Source organism: Heptranchias perlo, chromosome 3, assembly GCF_035084215.1.
Source record: "Heptranchias perlo isolate sHepPer1 chromosome 3, sHepPer1.hap1, whole genome shotgun sequence".
In the NCBI taxonomy this organism is placed as follows: Eukaryota; Metazoa; Chordata; class Chondrichthyes; order Hexanchiformes; family Hexanchidae; genus Heptranchias; species Heptranchias perlo.
Window position 1 is genome coordinate 117848173 of NC_090327.1, and position 25529 is coordinate 117873701.

Genomic DNA, 25529 nt, shown 5'->3' on the forward strand with positions numbered 1-25529 from the left:
GAGGCCGTGTAGCGCCGAAACAACGGGCACTATATTTAGCGCCCTTATTTTCAAAGCAGTATGTGGCCGCCTTATTCCTCCTACCAAAATGTACCACCTCACACTTATCTATATTGAAATTCATTTGCCAATTACACGCCCATTCTGCCAGTAGGTTATTAAAGGTTACGTCTTTTATTTTGTTGCCTTTTCTTTTCGCAGGGTTCTTGCACGATGGCGCTGAAGATGCCAATTATAGCCGCACTCATCCTACTTCTGAGCAGTGTGGTCATCGTCGTGTCTATCTCGTTGATACAGCAGCTCAAGGCAGTCACTTTTCCCATTGGACTTAAGGTTCGTTGCCCATTACAGCGGTTGGCAAAGCTTGCTCGCCTGCACGAGGCCGGGGGAGGGGGGGGGGGGGTTGGGGGGGAGTATTGTAGTCGCCAACTCCGGTTGGACCTAATCCTGGAGCTTTCATCACACAACCTCCTGCCTCCAACCGCCCCGCTCCTACACTCCCCGCCATTGGTCGCCCAACACGTCCATCCTCATGGTGCCCCGCCTTCCACGGCCAATCGAAAAGCAGTGTCCAAGAGATTAATCTTCAATTCCTGGAGACTCCAGGGCAATCCTGGTGGGGAGCTCTGCTCGCTGCCCATGCTAATCGGAAATCGGTCGGGAAACTGCGGGCATCCGCGAGCCCGGATTTCCACTCGTAATCCTGGCGGGCAAGGTTCCCTTACAGCAACGCAGACGCCTCAACGCACTTCCTATCTTCTCACCTATCATTTATTTGCTCCCCTATTACTTCCCCCCTCAGCTGCCGTTCTGTCACTCTCTCCCAACCACGCCCCCTTCTCCTGAACTCATCCTGTGAACCTATGACTTGTGAGGAGCAGAGCCAGGAGGTGTGATTTTGTTATTGACAGCCTGGCCAGCTGGGAGCAAGAGTCACCCAGGAGCTGGGAGCTGAGGCAGGCCAGCGAACAGCCACCAGGAGCTGGGAGCTGAGGCAGGCCAGGAATGAGCCACGAGGAGCTGGGAGCTGATGCAGGCTGGGAAACAGCCACTAGGAACTGGGGCAGGCCAGGAACTCGAGACACCAGGAGCTGGGAGCTGGGGCAGGCCGGGAGCTCAAGGCACTGGGAGCTGGGGCAGGCCGGGAACTCGAGACACCAGGAGCTGGGAGCTGGGGCAGGCCGGGAGCTCAAGGCACTGGGAGCTGGGGCAGGCCGGGAACTCGAGGCACCAGGAGCTGGGAGCTGGGGCAGGCCAGGAATCATACAATCATAGAAAGGTTACAGCACGGAAGGAGGCCATTCGGCCCATCGAGTCCGCACCATCGATACAAGGGATGGGCAATAAATGCCGGCCTTGCCAGCGACGCCCACATCCCGTGAACGAATAAAAAAAAAGAGCAATCCAGCAAGTTCCACTCCCCCGTAGCCCTGCAATTTATTTCCTTTCATGTACTTATCCAGTTCCCTTTTGAAGGCCATGATTGAATCTGCCTCCACCACCTCCTCGGGCAGTGCATTCCAGATCACAACCACTCGATGTGCAAAAATGTTTTTCTTCAAGTCACCTTTGGTTCTTTTGCCAATCACTTTAAATCTATGTCCTCTGGCTCTTGACCCTTCCGCCAATGGGAACAGTTTCTCTCTATCTACTCTGTCTAGACCCTTCATGATTTTGAATACCTCTATCAAATCTCCTCTCAACCTTCTCTGTTCCAAGGAGAACAACCCCAGCTTCTCCAGTCTATCCATGTAACTGAAGTCTCTCATCCCTGGAATCATTCCAGTAAATCTTTTCTGCACCCTCTCTAAGGCCTTCACATCTTTCTTAAAGTGCAGTGCCCGGAACTGGACACAATACTCCAGTTGTGGCCGAACCAATGTTTAATAAAGGTTCATCATGACTTCTGTACTTTTGTACTCTATGCCTCTATTTATAGAGCCGAGGATCCCGTATGCTTTTTTAACCGCTTTCTCAACCTGCCCTGCTACCTTCAACAATTTGTGTACATATACCCCCAGATCTCTCTGTTCCTGTACCCCTTTAAGAGTTGTGCCTTCTAGTTTATATTGCCTCTCCTCGTTCTTCCTACCAAAACGTATCACTTCGCATTTTTCTGTGTTAAATTTCATCTGCCACGTGTCCACCCACTTCACCAGCCTGTCTTGTGTCCTCTTGAAGTCTATCACTATCCTCCTCACTGTTTACTACCCTTCCAAGTTTTGTGTCATCTGCAAATTTTCAAATTGTGCTCTGTACACCCAAGTTCAAGTCATTTGTATCAAGAAAAGCAGTGGTCCCAGCACTGACCCTGGGGAACACCACTGTACACCTCCCTCCAGTCCGAAAAACAACCGTTCACCACTACTCTCTGTTTCCTGTCCCTTAACCAATTCTGTTTCCATATTGCTACTGCCCCCTTTATTCCATGGGCCGCAATCTTGATGATAAGCCTACCATGCGGCGCTTTATCAAACGCCTTTTGAAAGTCCATATATACCACATCAACTACATCGCCCTCATCAACCCTCTCTGTTACCTCATCAAAAAACTTTATCAGGTTAGTTAAACACTATTTGCCTTTAACAAATCCATGCTGGCTTTCCCTAATCAATCCACACTCATCCAAGTGACTGTTAATTCTATCCCGGATTATCGTTTCTAAGAATTTCCCCACCACTGAGGTTAAACTGACTGGCCTGTAGTTGCTGGGTTTATCCTTACACTCTTTTTGAACAAGGGTGTAACATTTGCAATTCTCCAGTCCTCTGGCACCACCCCCGTATCTACGGATGATTGGAAGATTATGGCCAGTACCTCCGCAATTTCCACCCTTATTTCCCTTAGCAACCTAGGATGGATCCCATCCGGACCAGGTGACTTATCTACTTTAAGTACAGCTAGCCTTTCTAGTACCTCTTCTTTATCAATTTTTAGCCTATCCAGTATCTCAACTATATCTTCCTTTACTGAGAATCTGGCAGCATCTTCTTCCTTGGTAAAGACAGATTCATGAGTAGATCTCCTTTATGATCCTTAATCGGCCCCACCCCTCCTCTTCCTACTCTGTTTAGCTACTGTTTAGAATCAGCCACTAGGAGCTGAAAGCTGGGGCAGGCTGGGAATAAGTCACCAGGAACTGGGAGATTGGGCAGGCCGGGAATGAGCCAACAGGAGATGGGACCTGAGGAAAGCTGGGAACGAGGCGCCAGCAGCTGGGAGCCGGGGCAGGCCGGGATCAAGTTACCAGGAGCTGGGAGCTGGGAGCCAGACCATCAGCCAACATTGCAAATTTGGGTGGAACAGTGCCAATCGCCATTACCAAACCACCAGGAGCAGGGCCAGGGAGGAGGGAGAGAGATCATGGGGGGCCGGCATTTTAAATATCACCAAAGGGAGTTGAGCTGGGAAGCAGGACCCGGGGCCAGAAAGAAGAGCAAGAAATTTCACTTACAGTGGGAGATGAGAGGGAGGCAAGCAAGCGGGAGATGCATTATGTTAAGGGGAGAAAGAGTAGAAACTGGGAGATGGAAAACAGGAGAGGCTACAGCACCACCAGTGCGGATGGAGCTGGGGGATGGGAGACAGAGGCACCACACTGCCACCGGTGGCAGTAGGGCTGCAACTGCATTGTGACAGTTGACGTAACAAAATCTAATGGGCAATGTTAACGTAGCAATTTAAACGTTGGCACAAAAGTGTGACCAATGCAAAGGAAGTGAGATTTTGTGGACAGGAACCTAACTATGCCTAACTGTCTCTTCTAGTATGGGATCGTCCTCGATGCTGGATCCTCCCGTACAACCATTTATGTTTATAAGTGGCCAGCGGGAAAAGAGAATAATACTGGCGTAGTCAGTGAGAAATTCAAGTGTCAAATTAAAGGTATGGAGCTCAAATCAATTTCAAATGTACCTCCCACTCGCACAGGGTCACTTAATTAACATAATTTGGGAGGTGCCGGGAGCACAATGTGATGAAGGGAAAGAATATCCAGCACCAGCAGCTTTTAAAGGGCTGCTGGTCATCCTTCAAGTCATCCTATTACTGAGATAGAGGTGGGGGGAGTAAAGACTCCACTGACAGAAAGAACAGCTGCTTCTTTTGGACTGCACTCTCGCCTCTGAGTCAGAAGGTTCAAGTCCCACTCCAGAGACTTGAGCACAAAATCTAGGCCAACACTCCCCAGTGCCAGTACTGAGGGAGTGCTGCACTACCGGAGGTGCTGTCTTTCGGATGAGGCATTAAACTGAGGCCCCATCTGGTCTCTCAGATGGACATAAAAGATCCCATGGCACTATTTTGAAGAGCAGGGGAGTTCTCCCCAGTGTCCTGGGCCAATATTTATCCGTCAACCAACATCACTAAAAACAGATTATCTGGTCATTATCACATGACTGTTTGTGGGACCTAGCTGTACGCAATTTGGCTGCCGCATTTTCTACATTACAATAGTGACTACACTTCAAAAGTACTTCATTGGCTATGAAGCGCTTTGGGATGTCCTGAGGTCATGAAAGGCGCTATATAAATGCAAGTCTTTCTGTATCATTCGAACTGATGTAATTTGTGTGTTTCCCATCCACAGGACCTGCTATTTCCAGATATGGCAAAGATCCTGCACAGGCAGCTCATTCAATGGAGTGGTGCCTAAATAGAACAAAGGAAACAATCCCAGCAGAAAAACATAACGCTACACCTGTCTACCTAGGAGCTACAGCTGGAATGCGACTCCTACAGTAAGATTATACGATCATTTATTTGAACAATATCGAATTGCAAAGGATTTTCGCCCACCAAATCCAAAGTATGCACATCAGGAAATTTAAAACACAACAAACCCTGGCTCTTGTATGACATAGGAGCATAAGAAGATGAATACTTGAATGGGGAAAAAGTTTACAAGGCTATGGGGAAAGAGTGGAACTAATTGGATAGCTCTTTCAAAGAGCCGGCACAGGCACAATGGGCCAAATGGCTTCCTTCTGTGCTGAATGATTCTATGATAATTTACTCGGGGTGTTCCTGCTCCATCACCGTAACTTTGCCAAAATTGTGGTCGGAAATCCTGCTTTTTGTGCCGGTGGGATGGGAACAGCAAATTCTTGACAAAAATATTACCTTGTCACTCCTCGCAGGACGGGTAGGGTGGTGTGGCGGCTATGTTACTGGACTAGTAATCCAGAGAACAGGAGTTCAAATCCCCTATTGCTACTGCATTTCTAGCTGTGTTACTAATCTCTCCCCTTGAGCCATCTCCTGTTTATTGGGACCATTGGTATTTATTCGATGGAACTGTACAGTGTGCTCAGGAAGCTGAAGTTTCAAATGTGTTTGAGAAGCATCAGTTGCTCAGGGTGCTTCTTGTTCTTACCTTTCTTCCCTGCACCCTCGGATAAGTCATCCATCTTTTCTCCACCACTGCTTGGTCCCTAACTCTCATCGGTGGGACTACCTGCTCCTGCGGAATTTAAAGGGGCAGGCAGCACCCGTGCCATTTCGGCTACAAGAAACCCATTTATTGTTGTACAACTGTTAACTTTAAGAGAGTGTTGAAGAGGCGTTTGGTGAGAAAATTAACTGAGGAACATAGGAACAGGTGATTCCAGATTCCACAATGGCGGATGCCCAAGATGTGCCCCCTGGTGGCACAGGCACCCACTAGCATGCCCAGCAGGGTCAGCGGCCTAGATTCCCAGGGAACGCATTTATGCTGGGATCGTGTACCCATGTCATTTTATTCCCGTTGCTCGCTTGATTGATGTTTGATCATTAAGAAGGTTCTTTGAGTAAAATGACGACTTAGGGGCCATTTTGCGACTTCGTATTCTGGGGGCAGAGATGCCCTTTGCTCGCCGAACCGCGTGTTGGAAATTCAGCCGCGTATTGTGTAGCACGGCTAACGATCTGATATACTGCCCAGCGGGAAGCATGAGGTTGGAAATTCGCCCCTCCCGGGTCTTTGGAAATAATGCAAAATGCGATGTGATGAGGTGCAGTCTCATGGGGCGCCGTTTCAAAAGGGAAACTCGCCAAACACCAGCACGGGTCGGAGAGAGGGCTGTAATAGTATAGCTCCAATTCTCCAAAGTACCAGATGCACAGCCTCACGAACCTAAGCCCTCAGATGTTATAAGCAGGAGCTTGTAAATTGATCTGGAATTCACTGCTTGAAAGGGCGGTGGAAGCAGATAGTAATTTTCAAAAGGGGAATAGAATAAATACTCAAAAAGTAAAAACTTGCAGGGCTGTGGAGAAATTGTGGGAGAGTGGGACTAATTGGATAGCTCTTTCAAAGTGCCGGCATAGGCACGATGGGCCGAATGGCCTCCTTCTGTACTGTAAGATTCTATGAAATAGCTTAGAAAAAGTCCATGCACTGTATTTGATGTAAAGTGTGAGTATTTCTCTAACCTGGGCACCTCCCCTTCTTCTCTTCATGGAATTGTCAGGTTACAGGACCCAACAGCCTCAGCCAGGATCCTCTCAGCCATTGACGATTATCTCCGCTCCTCACCCTTCGATTTTAGAGGTGCTCAGATTATCTCGGGGCAAGAAGAAGGAATCTACGGATGGATAACAGCAAATTATTTACTGGGCAATTTGCGGCAGGTTTGCTAAAGTTAAATTCCCAAAGTATTCTGAGTGAGTCACTGTTTGCCGGAAATTCCCCCCCCCATCCCCGCGGGATATGACAGGTGCCCCAACTGCCCTTTGATACCTTCCTCAATAGTTCATTCTAAATGGTGTGGGCCTAGATATTGCATGCTGACAGGATACTCAATTGGAGAAAGAACTAGCATTTATAGAGCACCTTTCACAAACTCAGGATGTCCCAAAGTGCTTTACAGCCAATGAAGTACTTTTTTGAAGTGTAGTCCTGTTGTAATGTAGGGAATGCAGCAGTGATGAGATAAGTGAGCAGAAAATCTGTTCTAGTGATGTTGGTTGAGGGATAAATATTGGTCAGAACACAGGGGAGAACTCCCCTACTCTTCTTCGAAATAGTGCTGATGAGATCTTTTACACCCACCTGAGAGGGCAGACTGGGCCTTGGTTTAACACCTCATCCAAAAGATGACACCTCCAACACTCCCTCAGTGCTACACTGGGAGTGTCAGCCTGGATTACATGCTTAAGTCTCTGGAGTGGGGCTTGAACCCACAACCTTCTAACTTGGAGGGCAAGAGTGCTACCCACTGAGCCACAGCTGGTTAGAAGGTGTCAGAGCTGAGCCTGATGTTGTCCTCACCTAAAGACCATGCAAATTAGCAGACCAGCAAGAGTGGGAACCCTAATTGATTTGCCTCACTCTTGCCTGAGGCTCCGAGGCCAATTTCTGCACTCCTACTACCACCCACGCTGACTCAGCATGGACCAGGAAGCAAACCTGGGACCTTCTGGTCTGTAAGGGCTTGAGTTGCACCCTGTCTTTATCGCATCGCACCACTGGGGAAGTCACTGAATTGGCAGCTCGGCCGAATTCACAGATGAGTCGCGCTTGTACTTCCTGCAACAGTTTCATGTTTGTCAATATTCATCTCACTTTTATTTTTGACCCAAATCCTTTGGCAGAGACAAACTTGGAATCTGAAGAAACGAATCTTTCTGGTAAAGACCACGGGTACCCTAGATCTGGGCGGTGCTTCTACGGAAATAGCATTTGTTCCCAAGGAGTCTTTGCTCAATGTTAGAAGCAAAGCGGAAATCACGTTATACAGTTACAAGTACAACATCTACACTCACAGCCTGGTGTGCTATGGAAGGGATGAAGCTGAGAAGAGGTACTGGGCAAAGCTCATTCAGGTAAAATCTTAAAGAATTCAAACAGCTGGCTAGAAATTCCCCTTTGTGTTAAAAATGTGTTAACCCTGAAAGATAGGAAGAATTTGCATTTCTATAGCGCCTTTCACAACCTCAGGACGTCCCAAAGCGCTTTACAGCCAATGAAGTACATTTTGAAGTGTAGTCACTGTTGTGATGTAGGAAAACACCTTCTCAAGGGCAATTAGGGACGGGCAATAAATGCTGGCCTTGCCAGCGACGCCCACATCCCATGAACAAATAAAAAAAACACAGCAGCCAATTTGCACACTGCAAGGTCCCACAAACAGCAGTGTGATAATGACCAGTTAATCTGTTTTTAAGTGTTGGTTGAGGGATAAATATTGGATATTGGGGAAAACTCTCCTGCTCTTGTTCAAATAGTGTCATGGGATCTTTTACATCCACCTGAAAGGACAGGTGTTTGTTGTAATGGGCTGAGAGAGGTCACAGCGCCACCTCTGGAGCAAGTAAGAATAACAAATTTAATTATTGCAGGGGTTACCCATTGATTTCAACGCACTGGGGGAATGGCAGCATTACCGACCGAAAGAACTTAGTATATCGTTGATGCATCTAGTGATCGTTGTATACTGTATTGATAGGTGTGTGTGTTCAGTATTTACACAAAAATGACCGAATTTGTGAAATTGGACAGAAAATTGTGGGGAGCATATGGGCAAATTTCCGATAGGCGCCCCAGTGGGTGAGGCTCCCTGTTAGGGGTGCAGTTTCATATAGTCTGAACTGAGAGTGGAATGCAATTATAGAAGATTTGAACATTTACATTAAGTAAAGATACAGAACTACACAGTGTCAGCCGTTCCTCAGTGGGTAGCACTCTCGCCTTTGAGTCACGAAGATGGTGGGTTCAAGTCCCATTCTTGGGCACAATCTTGTAACCAAAATCCCACTCTTATTACTTGAGCACAAAATCTAGTCTGGCACTCCCAGTGCAGTACTGAGGGAGTGCGGCACTGTCGGATGTGCCATCTTTCTGATGAGACATTAAACTGAGGCCCCGTCTGCCCTCTCAGGTGGACGTAAAAGATCCCGTAGTACTATTCGAAGAAGAGCAGGGGAGTTCTCTCCAGTGTCCTGGCCAATATTTATCCCTCAATCAACATCACTAAAAAAAAAGATTATCTGGTCATTATCACAGTACTGTTTGTTGGACCCTGCAGTGTGCAAATTGGCTGCCGCATTTGCTACATTACAACAGCGACTACACTTCAATAAAGTACTTCATTGGCTGTGAAGCGCTTTGGGACATCCTCATGTAGTGAAAGGTGATATATAAATGTAAGTCTTTCATTCTTTCTTTTTACTAGTTCTGCATTAGTGGAAATAATAATATTGTCTGTTTTTCAACTCAGAAATCGATCGAGAAATCAAGCATTGAAGATCCTTGTCTTCCCTCAAACTATACTCTGACTCTCCACCTGTGGAATATATTTGGAAGTTTATGCACTACAGCTGAGAAACCAGAGGACTATGACCCTGACAACAATGTCACATTTATTGGAACTGGGGATCCTACTATGTGCCAGCAGGAGTTGTCATTAATATTTAATTTTAGATCTTTTTACATTAGAGGTAAATGGATGAAGCGCCAAAACAATCAGCCAAAGATCCATGGAGACTTTGTGGTACGTTACTAAGCGTTTGAAATATCTCACTTTGCTTTCCCCATAGTATTTGTATCATGAGCTTTACTTGTGAAATTTATTCCTCTTTATCCAAACCATCTAGGCCTTTTCTGGTTTCTACCACACAATGGAAGCCTTGAATTTAACTGGTTCCTTTTCCTTGCAAGTCTTCCACTCGACAGTTCAGTCTTTCTGTCTGAAAAACTGGAATCAGGTAAGTGGCAGAATTCATGTTCTTGTCTTATTCACTCAACCTGCCGCAACCAGTTCGAAGTGTTTCTGTGGAAATCCCAGGGTGGTTGTGAGCGCTGTACTAGCTTGTTTGCTCTAGTCTCACAGACAGACATCTTTTTTTATGTGTGTATTGGATACAATTGTTCAACAGGAAACAAGCTAACGGCACGTCACCTATAGTCACATCCAGGGTATGTCTGAGTTTGAAATCCAAACTACTTACAGACATGGCCTGTATTGTGCTACTTGCCATCATGGTACATTGAATGTTATTTACAGACATCACACATTACATGCACATTACAGGCATACCATGTTATTTGCTATTTATAGACATGGCGCCTTACATGCTACTTAATGACATGGCACATTACATGCTACTTATGCAGAAAAATCATTGCTAAAGAGCACTATAGACAAATCATCTGTATACATCTGAACAAAATTTACATAAAAAACACCAGCACATTCTTGACTTGCTCACGATTGTAGATTAGTTACCTTCAGGTGCTGTAATTCTCATTCTTCAAACTGACATACATAGGTGACAGATTGTTAATGACAAACATATATTCAATACAAATTGTTAATGACAGACAAACTCAATACAAATTGTTAATGACAGACAAACTCAATACAAATTGTTACTGACAGACAAACTCAATACAAATTGTTACTGACAGACAAACTCAATACAAATTGTTAATGACAGACAAACTCAATAAAAATTGTTAATGACAAACATAAATTAAATTCAAATTGTTAATGAGAACATAAATTCAACTCAAATTGGTAGTGATAGATACAAAATAAAAAGTACATCACTATCGATGAGGCAAAATACAAACTTAAAAAATATTATCTATATTGCAGGTTCAACAGTTACTGCCAAATGTGAGAGACTCATTTCGCAGAGCGTATTGTTTCAATGCCAACTACATCTATGTCCTACTGGTGCAAGGTTACAAGTTTGATCCAGAGTGTTGGACCTGGATAAGTTTTCAAAAACAAGTAAGTTCGGAAATTTTTTTAAAACTTTTTGGTAAAACCCTCCCTTCTTACCGGTTGTTTTGCAGTGATTTTTTGGGGGGTTACGTTCTAATTTCTCCATATTATTTCAACCCTGATGATGGGGGAGGGAATCCATCTTCATCCACAACCCAGGTACATTGCTGAGATGATGTGAGGAGGAAGTTTCCCCGTGTTGGGTTTTAATGGAGTCACAGCAGGCAAGGGGGAGCTGAGTAATATCACCTATCACCTGTAGCACATCCAACCAACTAGATTGGATTTTGCAAATGTCCAGAGGTGTGTAGGATTATGCCTTCTTTGCCATAAACCCTCCATCATTCACCTGGAGTTCCAAGATTCCACTTCCTTAGGTGGAAAGGAATATATTTAATGGTTTGTTTTAATCTGTCATGCAGTCTATGAGATGTTAATTTCATATAATTGTCAATTATTGTTCTATCCCAGGGTCTTTTTGCCAAATTTATATTTTCTTGACAAAATTGTGTATCCCCCAGGACTAGTTTTGTTGTGTCGTCAAGGGAGGCCAAGTAAGTTATCTAGTGTTAGCAGTCAGATGACTCTTTTCCAGTTACAATGTTGACTAGTAGGTAGCAGAAGTTGCCCATTAAGCAGCAAAAGTTGACCCATAATAATAGGAAGTTGACTCGTACATAACAGAAGTTGATTAGTAGGCAGTTAAAGTTGACCAGTAGGTAGAATAAGCTGACTTGTAGGTAGCAGAAGTTGTTGCCCTGGGTAAGCTTTGAGGCCCTCAAAATTCCTAATGGAGACACTGTGGATGAGTTGTATGAGATGTTAAATGCCCTCGCTGTCCTTGATCCAAAGCCTTCCCCCAGACTTAAGGGTTGCGCGATATGGGTGATGCTACTGATACTCCACACGATGGTGGGAATGGTTTATATCTCTTCAGATGCTTATTGTGGCCCTGGTTAAGGTCTATGATCAAGGCAAGGGTGGTATTTTGATGGGGAAGATGCAGGACAGGTGTGCACTGTAGAGGTTGGCAGTTTTTCTGTTCCGTCTATTGTCCCTTAAGGTACTAGCCCATGCAACTACCGTGCGGCGATGATCTGTCCAATGATAGTAGTGACCCTCTGAATCTCAGTACAAAGCCTTCTTATCCTTTGGCTGCTGCAGGCATTTAAGACTAAGTGAAATATCTAACGCTATAATACGTTGTTTCTCTTGTTGCAGGTGAAAAATAACAGCATAGGCTGGTCACTTGGTTACATGTTAAACCTTACCAACATGATCCCATCAGAAAACCAAGTGATCCAAATGCCAATGAGTGCTTCTATATTCGGTGGACTTCTCTTTCTGTTTTCCGCTTTGGTTTTGTTCTGTTCAATGTTCATTTGTTTGTCAATGATACGTTCATGTTAGTGCAAGTTACCAGACTATTTTCTGAGCTCTCAACAGTGACAGAAGAATAATAGTTGAATATATGTATAAAACCATGATAGCGATACATGGATGATGAGGGAAAGAAAAATACTATGCAAGAGGGGCTTTCCCAGAGTCTGTTGCACCATTCACAGTCCCCTATTAAAATTAGAGGCCCTGAGGATTTAATAGGAGACTTTCACAAGCACTATGGATTCTGGCTGAGTCCTGCTTCCATGCTGTTGTTTTTTTTCTTCCTGGTTCTGTATTGAGGTAAAGCAAACTGATTGTGACACTGCAAGCCATGACTGTGAAAATAGAAATTCAGTGAGAAAACAGAGAAAGAAAGGATAGGGAGAAGAGTCAGATAGAGGAAGGACCAGAAAAAGATGATGACAAAGAGAGAAAAAAAGAGGAAAATAAATATGTTTTTGTCAGGCCTATAGTGATTGAGGATGCAGTGTTGGCTCGATCTCACAACGAGGCAAGTGGAAGCCACATTTTTACTGCTTGCTGACATTGCTGCTGTTAGGGTTAGAGGATTCAATAATGCGACTCAGATGAATACAGGGAAAGCTGCTCACTGGCCGTCCAACATCAGTGCAATTTTTAACGGTTGAAAACAGTTGACGACAGTCAGTTCTTTTTCCTTTTAGTCATTAACATGTGAATGGTGGGGCAGGGGTAGGGTGGCAGCTATCAAAGGTTGGCAGAACTTTACATAGGAACAATTTTCAGCAACCATACCCATCCAACGTCCCACAAGATTCTCTTGATGCATTTCTGAATCTAATAAACCTGAGTGCTAATTTGCTGGCAGAAACTTGTCAAGTCCCTTTTTGAATATCATCTTGGTTTCTTGTCTTTCCTTCCCCCCCCCACCATCCCCCAATCATTGCTGGTGGTTTGTTAAACATCTTTAGCAAAAAACTGAGTTATTGAAAATCTGCGTTATTGAAAATCTGCAGTTGTCAATCCTGTAGCATGCTAACCCATACATTCCTAGCACAATGTATGTGAGTTTTAGATGGAGGTCCACACTGGCCATGAAATCTGTCTCATTGCTTTGAGCATGTAAAAGAGAAAAAAACAAATTGTAAAACTACATTTCTCTTTATGTATGATTACATAGATTAAAATAAGAAAATCCCTCTTCTGTCTCATAATTGATGTAAACTTAGATATAAAATATAACTGAGGGGAAGGCATCTTGTTCTTTTGACATGCAACAAGGACTTCTTGAAACATTGGGCCTGTGACACAAGTTCTACAATTTATTCTTGGGAGAAATAAAAAGTGATTGTAAAGTATAAAATGTAGTACTGTAACACTTGTTGACTGAAATGCTAACGGTTAAAGAGTTGGATGAATTGCTGCCTGCTAACATGTATCCATAAACAATAAAGCTGAGGTTGCTGTTTGTTGACAATATAGCGCAGAGCTAAATGAAAATGGGTGAAAATGTTTATTTTTTTGAACATGAATTCAAGGATATATATTAAATAAACATTGAAAGCAGCTTCAGGCAGCACAAAGAACCTAAAATGTACTCTAAAGCCCCAAGGTTGGGCATTATAGTACATTCTAGGTCTTGTCTATTACAGCTGCAATTGTCTGTCCGACAGAACATTCTATCTGTAGCTCCATTGGAACCTTCAGATCAACATTACCTCCATAACTGGCAACATTTGTATGCTGTATGTCATTAACAAATCTTACATTGCCAGAGCTAATGTATCTAACTACACTGCACTCTCATCTTAAGTAGTTGGAAGTATTCCAATACCACTTAGTCAATGCACAAAAGCTATGGGCGCTGCCATTTGTAGAACATTTCCGATTATTAAAATGGTCCCAAAGAAAATGAATTAGTCTGAATTCAGAATTTGCAAGGGAAGATGCCCAAACCATTATCTTACTTGCTGCACCAGAATGTGATTGCCACAAAGTCTAGGTGCACGGGTCAAGCTTAGAAGAGGGTAGTTGCACAGTTAGACTAGTCCTCACCGCGTATATTGAGCGCGTTTGTGCTAACACGGTTTGCCCACTATACACGGTGGACGGTAGAACCAGCTGCCCGAAGTCTCCACTTTCCGACTGCCTCCCGTAGTTTGAACAGTGCAAACAGCTGGCTGAAGTTACCCGAAGTCTCACATCAGCTGTTTGTGCTGTTAACTACAGGAGCCAGTTGGAAAGTGGAGGCTTCAAGCAGCTTCAATCACTTTCTTGGATTTAAAACCTGTAATTTATTCTGAGGCAGGCTCGATAACAGGGTAAATACACCATCGCAGACCTTTTTGCATTACAGTGGAACTGTTGAATTCAGTGGAAATGGCAAATGGTTAGTGCCATTTGCCATTAACCTAAGTGGTGGGGACTGTACTTTATGTACAGGGTGATGATCGGGTGAAATGGACTGCCCAGGATAGCAGTGCTGTAGATACTGAAAATCTTTGAGAAAATTAGTATATATATTTCATGGAGTAAGTGATTGATGGGTATTAATTTTAGGGACCAGCCAGATAGACTGCAGAGTATTTTACAGTTTTGTACTTTCCTACATTCTTATGTAATGCTTTCATTTGACAACTGTATTAGTAGCAATAGGTGACATTTAATGCTGCTGCTATCGACTATAAAAGCAGCGGGTGAGTTCTATTTGTCAAAAACTAAGCATAAGCTACTGGAATTTGGCCTATGCCTTCAAAAGTTCTCTCTAGTCTTTGTAAGCAATAGCACATCACAAGCAAATAATCTGGCAGTTCTATAATAATTATATATTTACAATAAAATGTCTGTGATCTAAGTCATCAGGTCAAAAAACAATGAGTCACAATCTGATGCTAAACTGTTTTTATAACTTTTATTGGGGCAGAAATTGCTTGGAGCAGCAAACCAACACTGCTCGCGGCTCCATATATTTATACTAACCCACTAACTTTTCTTTGGCTATTTCCTTCAATGAGAAGCGGAAAAGAGTCCAGTGTCAGTTCAAGCGAAGCTAGGACCTATGGGAGAAGTGAAAGGAGCACTCTCTCCCTTCGATCAATCAGATTGCAGCATTTTTGTCAAGCTGCGAAACTCTCTGCAGGCTTCCATAAGAAATAGGAGCAGGAGTAGGCCATAGGGCCCCTCAAGCCTGTCCTGCCATTCAATAAGATCATGGCTGATCCTCTACCTCAACTCCACTTTCCCACCCTTTTCCCCCCATTGCCTTAGTGTCTAAAAATCAATCGATCTCAGTCTTAAATATACTCAAGGACTGAGGTAGAGAATTCCAAAGAATCACAACCCTCAGTGATAACATTTTTCCTCATCTCAGTCCTAAAGGGCCAAGCCCTTATCTTGAGATTATGACCCCTAGTTCTAGTCTCTCCAGCCACAGGAAACAGCCTCTCAGCATCAATCCTGTCAAGCGCTCGAAGTATTTTATACGTTTCAACGAGATCACCTCTCATTCTGCTAAACTCCAGAGAATATAGGCCCATTCTCCTCAATCTCTCCTCATAGGACAACCCTCTCATCCCAGGAATCAATCTAGTGAACCTTTGGTGCACCCCCTCTAGGTAAGGTAAGGAGACCAAAACTGTACACTACTCCAGGTGTGGTCTAACCAGAGCCCTACATAATTGCAGCAAGACCTCCTTCCTCTTATATTCCAGCCACCTTGCAATAAAGGCTAACATACCATTTGCCTTCCTAATTGCTTGCTGTACCTGAAGTTAACTTTCTGTGATTTATGTACAAGGACACCCAAATCCCTCTGAATACCGACATTTCTTACTCACCTTTTAAAAAAAATTCTGCTTTTCTATTCTTCCTACCAAAGTGGATAATTTCACATTACCCCACATCACACTCCATCTGCCACCTTCTCACCCACTCACTTAACTTGTCTATATCCCTTTGCAGACTTTGTATCCTCCTCACAGCTTACTTTGCAACCCAGCTTTCTATCGTCGGCAAACTTCGATACGTTACACTCAGTCCCTTCATCTAAGTCATTCCTATATCATTGTAAACAGCTGAGACCCAAGCACTGATCCTTGTGGCATCCCACTAGTTACAACCTGCCAACCCGAAAATGACCTGTTCATTCCTACTGTTTTCTGTCCATTAATCAATCTATGCTAACATATTACCCACAACCCCATGAGCCCTAAACTTGTGTAACAACTTATCGAATGCCTTTTGAAAAATCCAAATATTCTACATCCATTGGTTCCCCCTGATCTGCCCTGCTAGTTACACCCTTAAAAAACTCTTTGGATTTGTGAAACACATTTTCCCTTTCATAAAACCCTACTGACTCTGCCTAATCATATGATTTAAGTGCCCTATTACCATGCCCTTAATAGATGCTAGCATTTTCCCTACTATTGATGTCAGGCTAACTGGCCTATAGTTCCGTTTTCTCTCTCCCTCCTTTCTTGAATAGCAGGGTTACATTTGCTACCTTCCAATCCATGGGGACCATTCTAGAATCCAGGGAATTCTGGAAGATCAAAACCAATGCATCCACTATCTATGCAGCCACCTCTTTTAAAACCCTAGGTCCAGAGGATTTCTCAGCTTTCAGGCCCATTAATTTCTCCAGTGCTTTTTCTTTACTAATCTTAATTACTTTAAGTTCCTCCCTCCCGTTAGACCCTTGGATCCCCATTATTTCCAGTATGTTTTCTGTGTCTTCTACAGTGGCGACAGATACAAAATATTTGTCCAACTTTAAAACCAGGAAGTGAAAGGTACATTTAAAGTCTTTGTAAAAACAGTTATAGACAATGTAAAAAAGGGTAAGAAATAATTGAATTAGAGACAAGGAAAAAGTAAAGAAAAAGTTTTTAATGACCAAAAACTATTAAAATAAGGAGTAATGAGACGCCACATTTTTAAGTTAATTTTTAGTTGTTTGGCAGTCATTAAAATTTAGTTTAGATGTGGTATTTTTTTATGTAATTAGTTATTTTATAGCTGGGCAGATAAGCAAGTTGGCGCTTTTTCCAATGATTTTCCTGATGGCAGCATGCGATATATACCTTTAATTTGAAGCTGTCACATCGCCAGCAAACCAGTAGGAGCAAGTTCCGGATTTCCATGTTTCATTGCATATGTGCGAATGGCCTATCTTGCTACTCCATTTCGCTGTTGAGCTCTCCGTTATTTCACAAGCAATTTCTGCCCCGTAATCTTTTCTGAACACATGAGCTAGCTAGTCTACCTAATCTTTTCCCATGAAGCTATCTTCTGCCACCTCAGTTTAACAAACGGAACAGGCCACTAAATACCCGTTCTCCAGTATGAAAAGGCATGGAATTGGGATTAAAGGTAGAACTGCTATAGCTGGGGCAGGTTCAATGGGCCAAATGGTTTAAGTCCTGTTCCTATAGAACACTCCAGGCAATCTGGCCTATAAAAAGGATATTTGTACCATATTCTTCATTTTGCAGACCATTACAGCACAATGTTAAAATATCACTCCTTATCATGATTGTTGCCAGCAGTCAACTGTAAAATAAAACCAGAAAATTGCTGTGTAGTAAAGTTTAGGTTTTGCTGCCTACATGAAAGACATTAAAGCATGCTACCTTACTTTGGGTAATCAATTCAAGAATATTGAATATATGCAAGCAAGACACACAGACCAGTTTAAAATTTTGGTATAAAGTTTATTCTTTTGCTTAAATAGTGGACATTTATGCTTTCTTGCTGGCTTCCTTCTTCAGTTTTGACAACAACTCATGCTTGATGATTTTGTTTCTCTGAGAAAGGAAGAAAAAAAATGAAGTTACCACAACCCACACTGATTCTTTAATCATCACACACTCACTTTGTCAGGGCCACTTGTTGCTGTTCAGCCAGATGGAAGCTGCCTGACAGCATCTGGTGTTGACTCTAATTTCTCTGGCATACATGTCCCCCCTTTATGACTATAGTGCAAATCAGAAAGGGTCTACAAGCGTATGCATAACATTATAAAAACTTTACTTGAAATTGATTCACATTTTACTTACCACAAGCCATTTTGGAAAAGTAGGCTTCTGAACAAGCAGTGGATTCCCTCAGCTTCACAATTACGCAGAGTTGCAGCAATCAAGTCATTACTTCCCTTGCATGAATGTTAAATACTCTTTGCCTTATTTGCCAGACATTAGTTTAATGAAACCTAGTGATTTGTCCTGGTAAACCAAATCCCTTGTAGCTGATAACCTGCGCCTCAAATTGAACCCCGATTTCACTATTTTCAAACGTTTTGAATAGTAACAGATTGTTTGTTACTCTGAAGATTCAATTTAAATAAAACAGTTATGAAAAAACCTCCGACCACATACCCAACTACTTAACCCAGCCAGCCAAACACTTGCCACAATACAATCATGTTGTAAAGTAAGCAAAATAAATAGGACAGATTTAAAAAGCTAAAAGCACAGGGCTTCACTGAAAGCTTGATGAGTTTATCCGTCAAGAAGCTAAGCCCTAGATGTTGATCTCAGCTAGGGCACTGGTAGAAGCATAGCTGCTGGGTTAGCAAGGGGGAAGAGAAAGCTGCCAGGGTAAACATACCATTTTCTTGGCCTTCATGACCTTGTAGCGGTCAAAGTCCGTCATTTTGGCCCTCTGAAAGAGACAAACAGGTAATTATATTCTGCACTGTTATCTAATTTTTAAAAAATTAAAGCTGAGACATTGAAAGGCACCCACGTGAGGATATAAATATGGAACTTTTATAAAAGATCTGCTCAATACTTCAATTTGGTGTTTCCCCAAAGAAAAATGTTTTGACAAAGCATCACTGGTACACCCACCTTATCACGGGCATCAATTTTCTTTGCCCAACGAGATGCTTCCCATTTCTCACTGACTTTCTCCTTTTCCCAAGCAGCTTTCACAGACTTGTGGCGGACACTAGGAGAAAATTTTAAAATGTACTTCCTTGTTACAAGTCATCCAGTTACACAAGGTTTGTATTTTTGCTCAGAGTGAATAAATAGACTTCTGACTGCTAACCCAAAACATTTACTGTTTTTTGATAGTGCATTAGTTTTTATTAAATTTTATTTTTCATACACTACTTCAAAAGCAAACAAACTCAGGAGGAATCTCTGACAGGATACAAGCCATACAAAAGAAAAGGTGTGTAACAGTAAGAATCCCAAGTAAACAGGGCACAGACATTCCTTACCTGGGAGAATATCTTAAGTTCTATCCATTTCAAGATTAAAGCTCCCCGTTGTGAGGGCTGTCCCAAGTTATTGGAATGGGCAGACAGATGGCAGAAGCAAATTAATGTGGGCAGCACAGGGAAAAACATTTTGAGGGGACAAATAAGGAATGGAGGTATATTCAAGGGAAAGGTGTGGACGAAGAGAGAAAAACCAAATAAAAAGGCCAGTAGCATTTGTTGTTTTATAAATAGACACGGGTAAAGTAAAGTACTGAAGAAGTTGTACATGGCAATAGCCATGTCACAATTAATGGTGTTCCCAAAACTGCACAAGTCCATTATACAAAAGATATTAAAGCCATAAAGAGTATACGGCATACATTCACCAGTATGATGCCAGTGATGGAAAACTATAGTTATGAGGAGACCTGAGATACTAAGACTGCTTTTCTCTGCTTTTTAAAAAAAATTATTTATGAATCGTGAATATAATTACAATTATACATTATATAATGTATAATGACAATGTATAGACACAGGGTCAACATCCAAGTGTGCAGGGGCTACACACAGCTCTCTCAAACCATCTATGTATTGTCAGACTGCTTGCCCGATATGCAGTCTTGGATGAGTCAATTTCCTCCAGTTAAACATCGGAATGACAGGAGCCATCATCTTCCACCCGGCTAGCCCCCCTCAAACACTCTGATCCTTTGACTCTCGCCTCCTGTGCATCCCCACTGGAAGCTGTGCACTCTGCTGTCTGGACCCCATGTTCTGGAATTCCCTCTCTAAACCCCTCTGCCACTCCACCTTCAAGACCCGCTTAAAACCCACTTCTTGGACAAGCTTTTGATAACCCTCCTAATATCCTTTGTCTCACCGCCCACCATTGTCTGATTGTGCCTCTGAAGCACCTTGGGATGTTTTCCTACATTAAAGGCACTACATTAACACAAGTTGTTGAGGCAGTGAGACTAAATTTCTTTACACAAAGCATAGAATTTTTTGCCAGAGGGAATAGCTAAGGCAGACATTACACCCGTTAAATCATAAAAAGTTACAGCACACAAAGCCGCCATTTGGCCCATTGTGTCCGTGCCAGGTGTAAGGTGTGAATGTTTGGTTATGGTGTAAATGTTTATCTAGCTTTCCCTCAAGATGTTACAGGGAGATTAAATCTGGATTGCTGTAGCAAAGAACCGGCAGACACGGGCCTAATAGCCTCATGCTGTAAAGTTCCATGGAAACTTTCATGTTTTTAATGTGTTTTCAGCATTCACCAAGTAGATCTACTGTATTGGAGTTTCAAAAAAAAGTGCACAATACTGAGTTCAGCTTATTAAACCTATAAATTGATTTTTAACAAAAAAGGAGCATTTCATTCCAGCAGAAGCAATCTAGATCTTACCTATGTGGTATTTGAATCTTGAAATCAGTGAGCTGCATGCATTTAAATGGCAAGGCCTGTCTCCTTACTCCACTGCAAGGGCCATCCACCAATGCCTAGGAAAGAGTGGCCTGAATTAATGCAGTTCCAAAACCTCTGATGTACATGGTCCTCTTTGCAAATAACGATCTCACAAAGCAAACTTATAGAAAGGGTGGAGAGAAAATAAGTGTATATTCAACAGCCAGAATGAAGAGGATTTTTATGGATTAATTTACCTTAGTGGAAAATGGGAGGGTTTGGGGAAAGGTTCCAGACGGGAAGGACCTGTGACTGAAAGAACACCCTCTGATGGTAGAGCAGAGAATTGGTGTCTGGTGGAGAGAGGGCAGCTGCAGGGTCAAGTCAGGGGAAGGATATGAAAGCAATAAGCAAGTCAATTCACCAGGATACAGGTAACATGGCACAGATAGGGATTAGGGGACTTAAGACTACAAAGGTGTACGGCCTTTAAAAATATGTCATTTAGACAAAATATTTTCCAGAGCGGAAGTCTAAATTCTCAATTCAATGGATAAATCATTATGGAGGATAGCATTTTACTTAGTCATAGTCATGTAAGCTTAAAGTTTTTAAAAGCACCTTTCAGGCAAATTTTCTTCCCTCTCCTGAAGGTGTTGACTCCTTGCTGGGGTACAAGGACATAAAACTTTTTCTTGGGAGGCAAGAGGCCTCCAAATCACAATCAGGTAAGCTCAGGCCACTATACAGAGGAAATGAAAGCTGCTGGCCACAAACTTGTCCAGTTGCCCCAAGTATTGAGTGGGAAACTGGGCTAAACACAAAAATAGGACAGGAAGGAGCCGGCGAGCTTTGAAAATCAGGTTAAAACCAGAGAGGCCTAGGATGCACAACAGCACCAACCCAGTGCCTGCAAAGCTTTAAAGAAAAGCAACGTGACTACCAAATGTTGACATGCTTCAACAATGACAAAGTGTTAACATGTAGGCTGCATATACAAATGACAAGTCCTGGCCAGAATGGAGATGATTGGGTTAATCACCATAAGTGACTGGGATTGATTTTATACACATGTAATGTGTGTTATGTAACCATCCTCCACTCGCTGCATTTTGCTGGAGAAAGCACCCTGCTGTACTCTGGAGACTAGTCATTCGCTGTAGTTTCAGAGACACTAAATTAAAACAAGTCCCATCCCCACCTCATTGCCTGACAGCAGTGCCAATATACACTTCAAGACATATAAAGCATTGCAAAACTCCATGGAAGTAGTTGATGATGTGTACAGGGGGTGCACACCAACTTTATAGAAGATATACAACACACATATATCATATATACATACATGATATACACATACATGTAGATGATAAATATACACAAATAATACACACACATTTATATAAAATACAGACAAGACATAAAATATAATTCTGCCACAATGAGATCAGTCTCATAGAAAACTATTGTCCAGGTACCAAAGTTAAGGTCCAGACTACACAACCAGGGGGGAGAGTTTCACCTGCAGAGATTGAGGTCTGGAGTTTAATATGAAATACAAGGGAGAAATGCGAGCGCACATACCCTGTTCTGGTCAATAACATCGACAATAGCCACCAGCTTGCCGGCGTGTGGGCCAAAGGCGATATAGGCAACGCGGCCAATCTCCACGTAACGCTTGTACACCTGAAAATAGAAGAAAGCAGAATGAAGAGTGAGCCGGGCCCCTCACCCGCCCGCAACCGGGCACCGAGCCGGGCCCCTCGCCCGCCCGCAACCGGGCACCGAGCCGGGCCCCTCGCCCGCCCGCAACCGGGCACCGAGCCGGGCCCCTCGCCCGCCCGCAACCGGGCACCGAGCCGGGCCCCTCGCCCGCCCGCAACCGGGCACCGAGCCGGGCCCCTCGCCCGCCCGCAACCGGGCACCGAGCCGGGCCCCTCGCCCGCCCGCAACCGGGCACCGAGCCGGGCCCCTCGCCCGCCCGCAACCGGGCACCGAGCCGGGCCCCTCACCCGCACCGGGCACCGAGCCGGGCCCCTCGCCCGCCCGCAACCGGGCACCGAGCCGGGCCCCTCACCCGCACCGGGCACCGAGCCGGGCCCCTCGCCCGCCCGCAACCGGGCACCGAGCCGGGCCCCTCACCCGCACCGGGCACCGAGCCCCGATCTTATCCACCCAGGCCCACAATCTCTCTTCCCCCACCACCAACAGCCTCCTCCTCAGTCACCCGGGCCGCAGACGGACGGCGACCAGTGGATTCACCTTCCCGCTCAGCGCCGCCCGCTCCTCCCACCCCGGGGCCGGGCTGGGTGCCCGCCGGCAGCAACACGCGGCCCGGCCCGGCCTGCTTTCAGGGTAGGGGGCGGGGGAACCGGCCGGTGGAGCGGCCCATTTATTTATGAACAGCCGAGTTCCCCCCCCCCCCGGCCCGCAGTGAATGTGAGGCGCTGCGATGTCCGCGAGGCCTCGGCCGTTATTTTCCGTCGCCCGGCGCGCGCCGCACACTCACCATGGCGCCTGTCCGCGAGCAGAGAGAGAGAGAGAGAGGGGGAGGGCCGGTTTCCGGTTCCGCTCTTACACTCCGCACATGCGCCGTAACACCTTTGCGATCGCACGCGTCGCAACCGATCCGTTTCCCCAACCCCCCCGCGCACCGCTACGGTCGCACCGCGCGTGCGCGAAGTCAGCGGTCTGCTCCGAGCGTGGCCCTGAGGGTAACACCCGCCCCCTTTCACCTCCTCCCTTCACACCCTCCAGGGCCCCAAACACTCCTTCCAGGTGAAACAGCGATTTACTTGTACTTGTTTCAATTTAGTATACTCTATTCGCTGCTCACGCTGCGGTCTGTTCCACATTGGGGAGACCAAACGCAGACTGGGTGATCGCTTTGCCGAACACCTCCGCTCAGTCCGCGAGCGTGATCCTGCGCTGCCGGTCGCCTGACCTTTTCATTCCCCGTCCCGCTCCCACTCTGACCGCTCTGTCCTCGGCCTCTTGCACTGTTCCATTGAAGCTCAACAGAAGCTCGAGGAACGGCACCTCATCTTTTAATTTTTTACATCCTTCTGGACTCAACATTGATTTCAATAACTTCAAATGTAAGGAATCTTACAACACCAGGTTATAGTCCAACAGTTGGACTATAACCTGGTGTTGTAAGATTCCTTACATTTGTCCATCACCGGCATCTCCACATCAATAACTTCAGGTGATGACCACTGCTCCCATTTTTTCGCACAGCAAGTGCTGGTAATGGTTCTGTTGTGGCCATTTACACCTTTAGACCCATCTTTTGTTTCATTACTTGTCCTATTACCACCCTCCTTACCTTGCCCCATCATCCCTTTTGTCATTTAATCACTCCTGCCCTCCACCCTATCACAGACCTTCCCGTTTGTTCTTTCCTCCCCTCCCCTTCCTCTCCCTCTCCCCGCGCCCCCCCCCCCCCCCGGGTCTGGCTCTGTACTTGCTTAAAAACTGTTTTATCTTTGACTTCTTCCGGTTCTGACGAAAGGTCATCGACCTGAAATGTTAACTCTGTTTCTTTCTCCACAGATGCTGCCTGACTTGCTGAGTATTTCCAGCATTTTCTGTTTTTATTTCAGATTTCTAGCATTCATAGTATTCTGCTTTTGATTTAACATAGACTGTCTGCTTTTCAATTCTTTCCCTTTAGAAATGAACCCCAGTGCTGTGTTTGCTTTTTTTAATGGCCTTTTTAACCTGCATCACTACTTTTAGTGATTTGTGTACCTGTACCCCTAGATCCCTTTGCTCCCCTATCCTATTACTCCATTTAGACTCTTATTTTCCAAGGAGTATGTGGCCTCCTTATTCCTTCTACCAAAATGTAACACCTTACACTTATCTATTTTGAAATTCATTTACCCATTCCGCAAGTTTATTAATGTCATCTTGTATTTTGACGCATTCTTCCTTTGTATTAACTATACCTTTCAATTTGGTGTCATCTCAAATTTTGAAATTGTACTTCCGATTCTTGAGCCGAAATCATATTATGTAAATAGTGAACAACAGTGGTCCTAGCACCGATCATTGTGGAACACTGCTTCCCACCTTTTGCCAATCTGAGTAGCTACCCTTAACCCCTACTCTCTGTTTTCTGTTTTGTAGCCAGCTTACTATCCATTCTGCTACTTGTCCCCTGACTCCTCATGCTCTGACCTTAGCCATGAGTCTACTACGCGGTACCTTATCGAAGACCTTTTGAAAATCCAAATATATTACATCTACTACATTACCCTTGTCTACTCTTTGTATTACATCTTCAAAGAATTCAATAATGTTGGTCACGCATAACCTTCCCTTTTGAAATCTGTGCTGACTCCTACTCTTCATTATATTTTTGGTTTCTAGGTGTTTTTCTATTACATCCTTGAGTAAAGATTCCATTACCTTTCCTACCATCAACGTGAAGCTAACTAGTCTATAGTTCCCTGGACTTGTTCTATCTCCCTTTTTAAATATAGGAATAACATTAGCTGTCCTCCAGTCTTCTGGCACTATTCCCTTTTCTAATGAATTTTTTAATATATTTATTTGTGCCTCTATTACCTCTTCTCTAACTTCTTTTAATATTCGCAGTTGCAATCCATCCGGTCCAGGCGTTTTATCCTCTCTAGGCTTGATTATTTTATCAATTATCTCCCCCTTTCTATTTTAAAAGGGACATCTTGCTGGTCCTTAAAAAGGGTAAAATATAAAAATTGAGTAAAGGGTCATATAATTACATTGAGTTACATCGAAACTACAGCACAGAAACAGGCTATTCGGCCCAACCAGTCTGTGTCAGCATTTATGCTCCACATGAGCC

General features: G+C 44.1%; 2 protein-coding genes across 2 annotated transcripts; one reads left to right on the forward strand and one right to left on the reverse strand.

Moving 5' to 3' along the window:
• The first annotated feature begins 213 nt into the window (after positions 1 to 213).
• Positions 214 to 13497, forward strand: entpd3 (ectonucleoside triphosphate diphosphohydrolase 3). The gene is made up of 9 exons (XM_067977258.1): positions 214 to 333; positions 3768 to 3885; positions 4589 to 4739; positions 6453 to 6612; positions 7576 to 7806; positions 9201 to 9473; positions 9577 to 9687; positions 10581 to 10718; positions 11934 to 13497. The coding sequence occupies exons 1-9, from the start codon at positions 214 to 216 to the stop codon at positions 12120 to 12122; spliced, it is 1491 nt and encodes a 496-aa protein (XP_067833359.1). The 3' UTR covers positions 12123 to 13497.
• A 4270-nt stretch (positions 13498 to 17767) lies between these two features.
• Positions 17768 to 23312, reverse strand: rpl14 (ribosomal protein L14). Its single transcript, XM_067981690.1, has 6 exons — positions 23205 to 23312; positions 22280 to 22381; positions 20696 to 20790; positions 18926 to 19025; positions 18684 to 18737; positions 17768 to 17881 (listed from the first exon to the last, which is right to left on the reverse strand). The coding sequence occupies exons 1-6, from the start codon at positions 23205 to 23207 to the stop codon at positions 17816 to 17818; spliced, it is 420 nt and encodes a 139-aa protein (XP_067837791.1). The 5' UTR covers positions 23208 to 23312; the 3' UTR covers positions 17768 to 17815.
• Positions 23313 to 25529: the final 2217 nt, after the last annotated feature.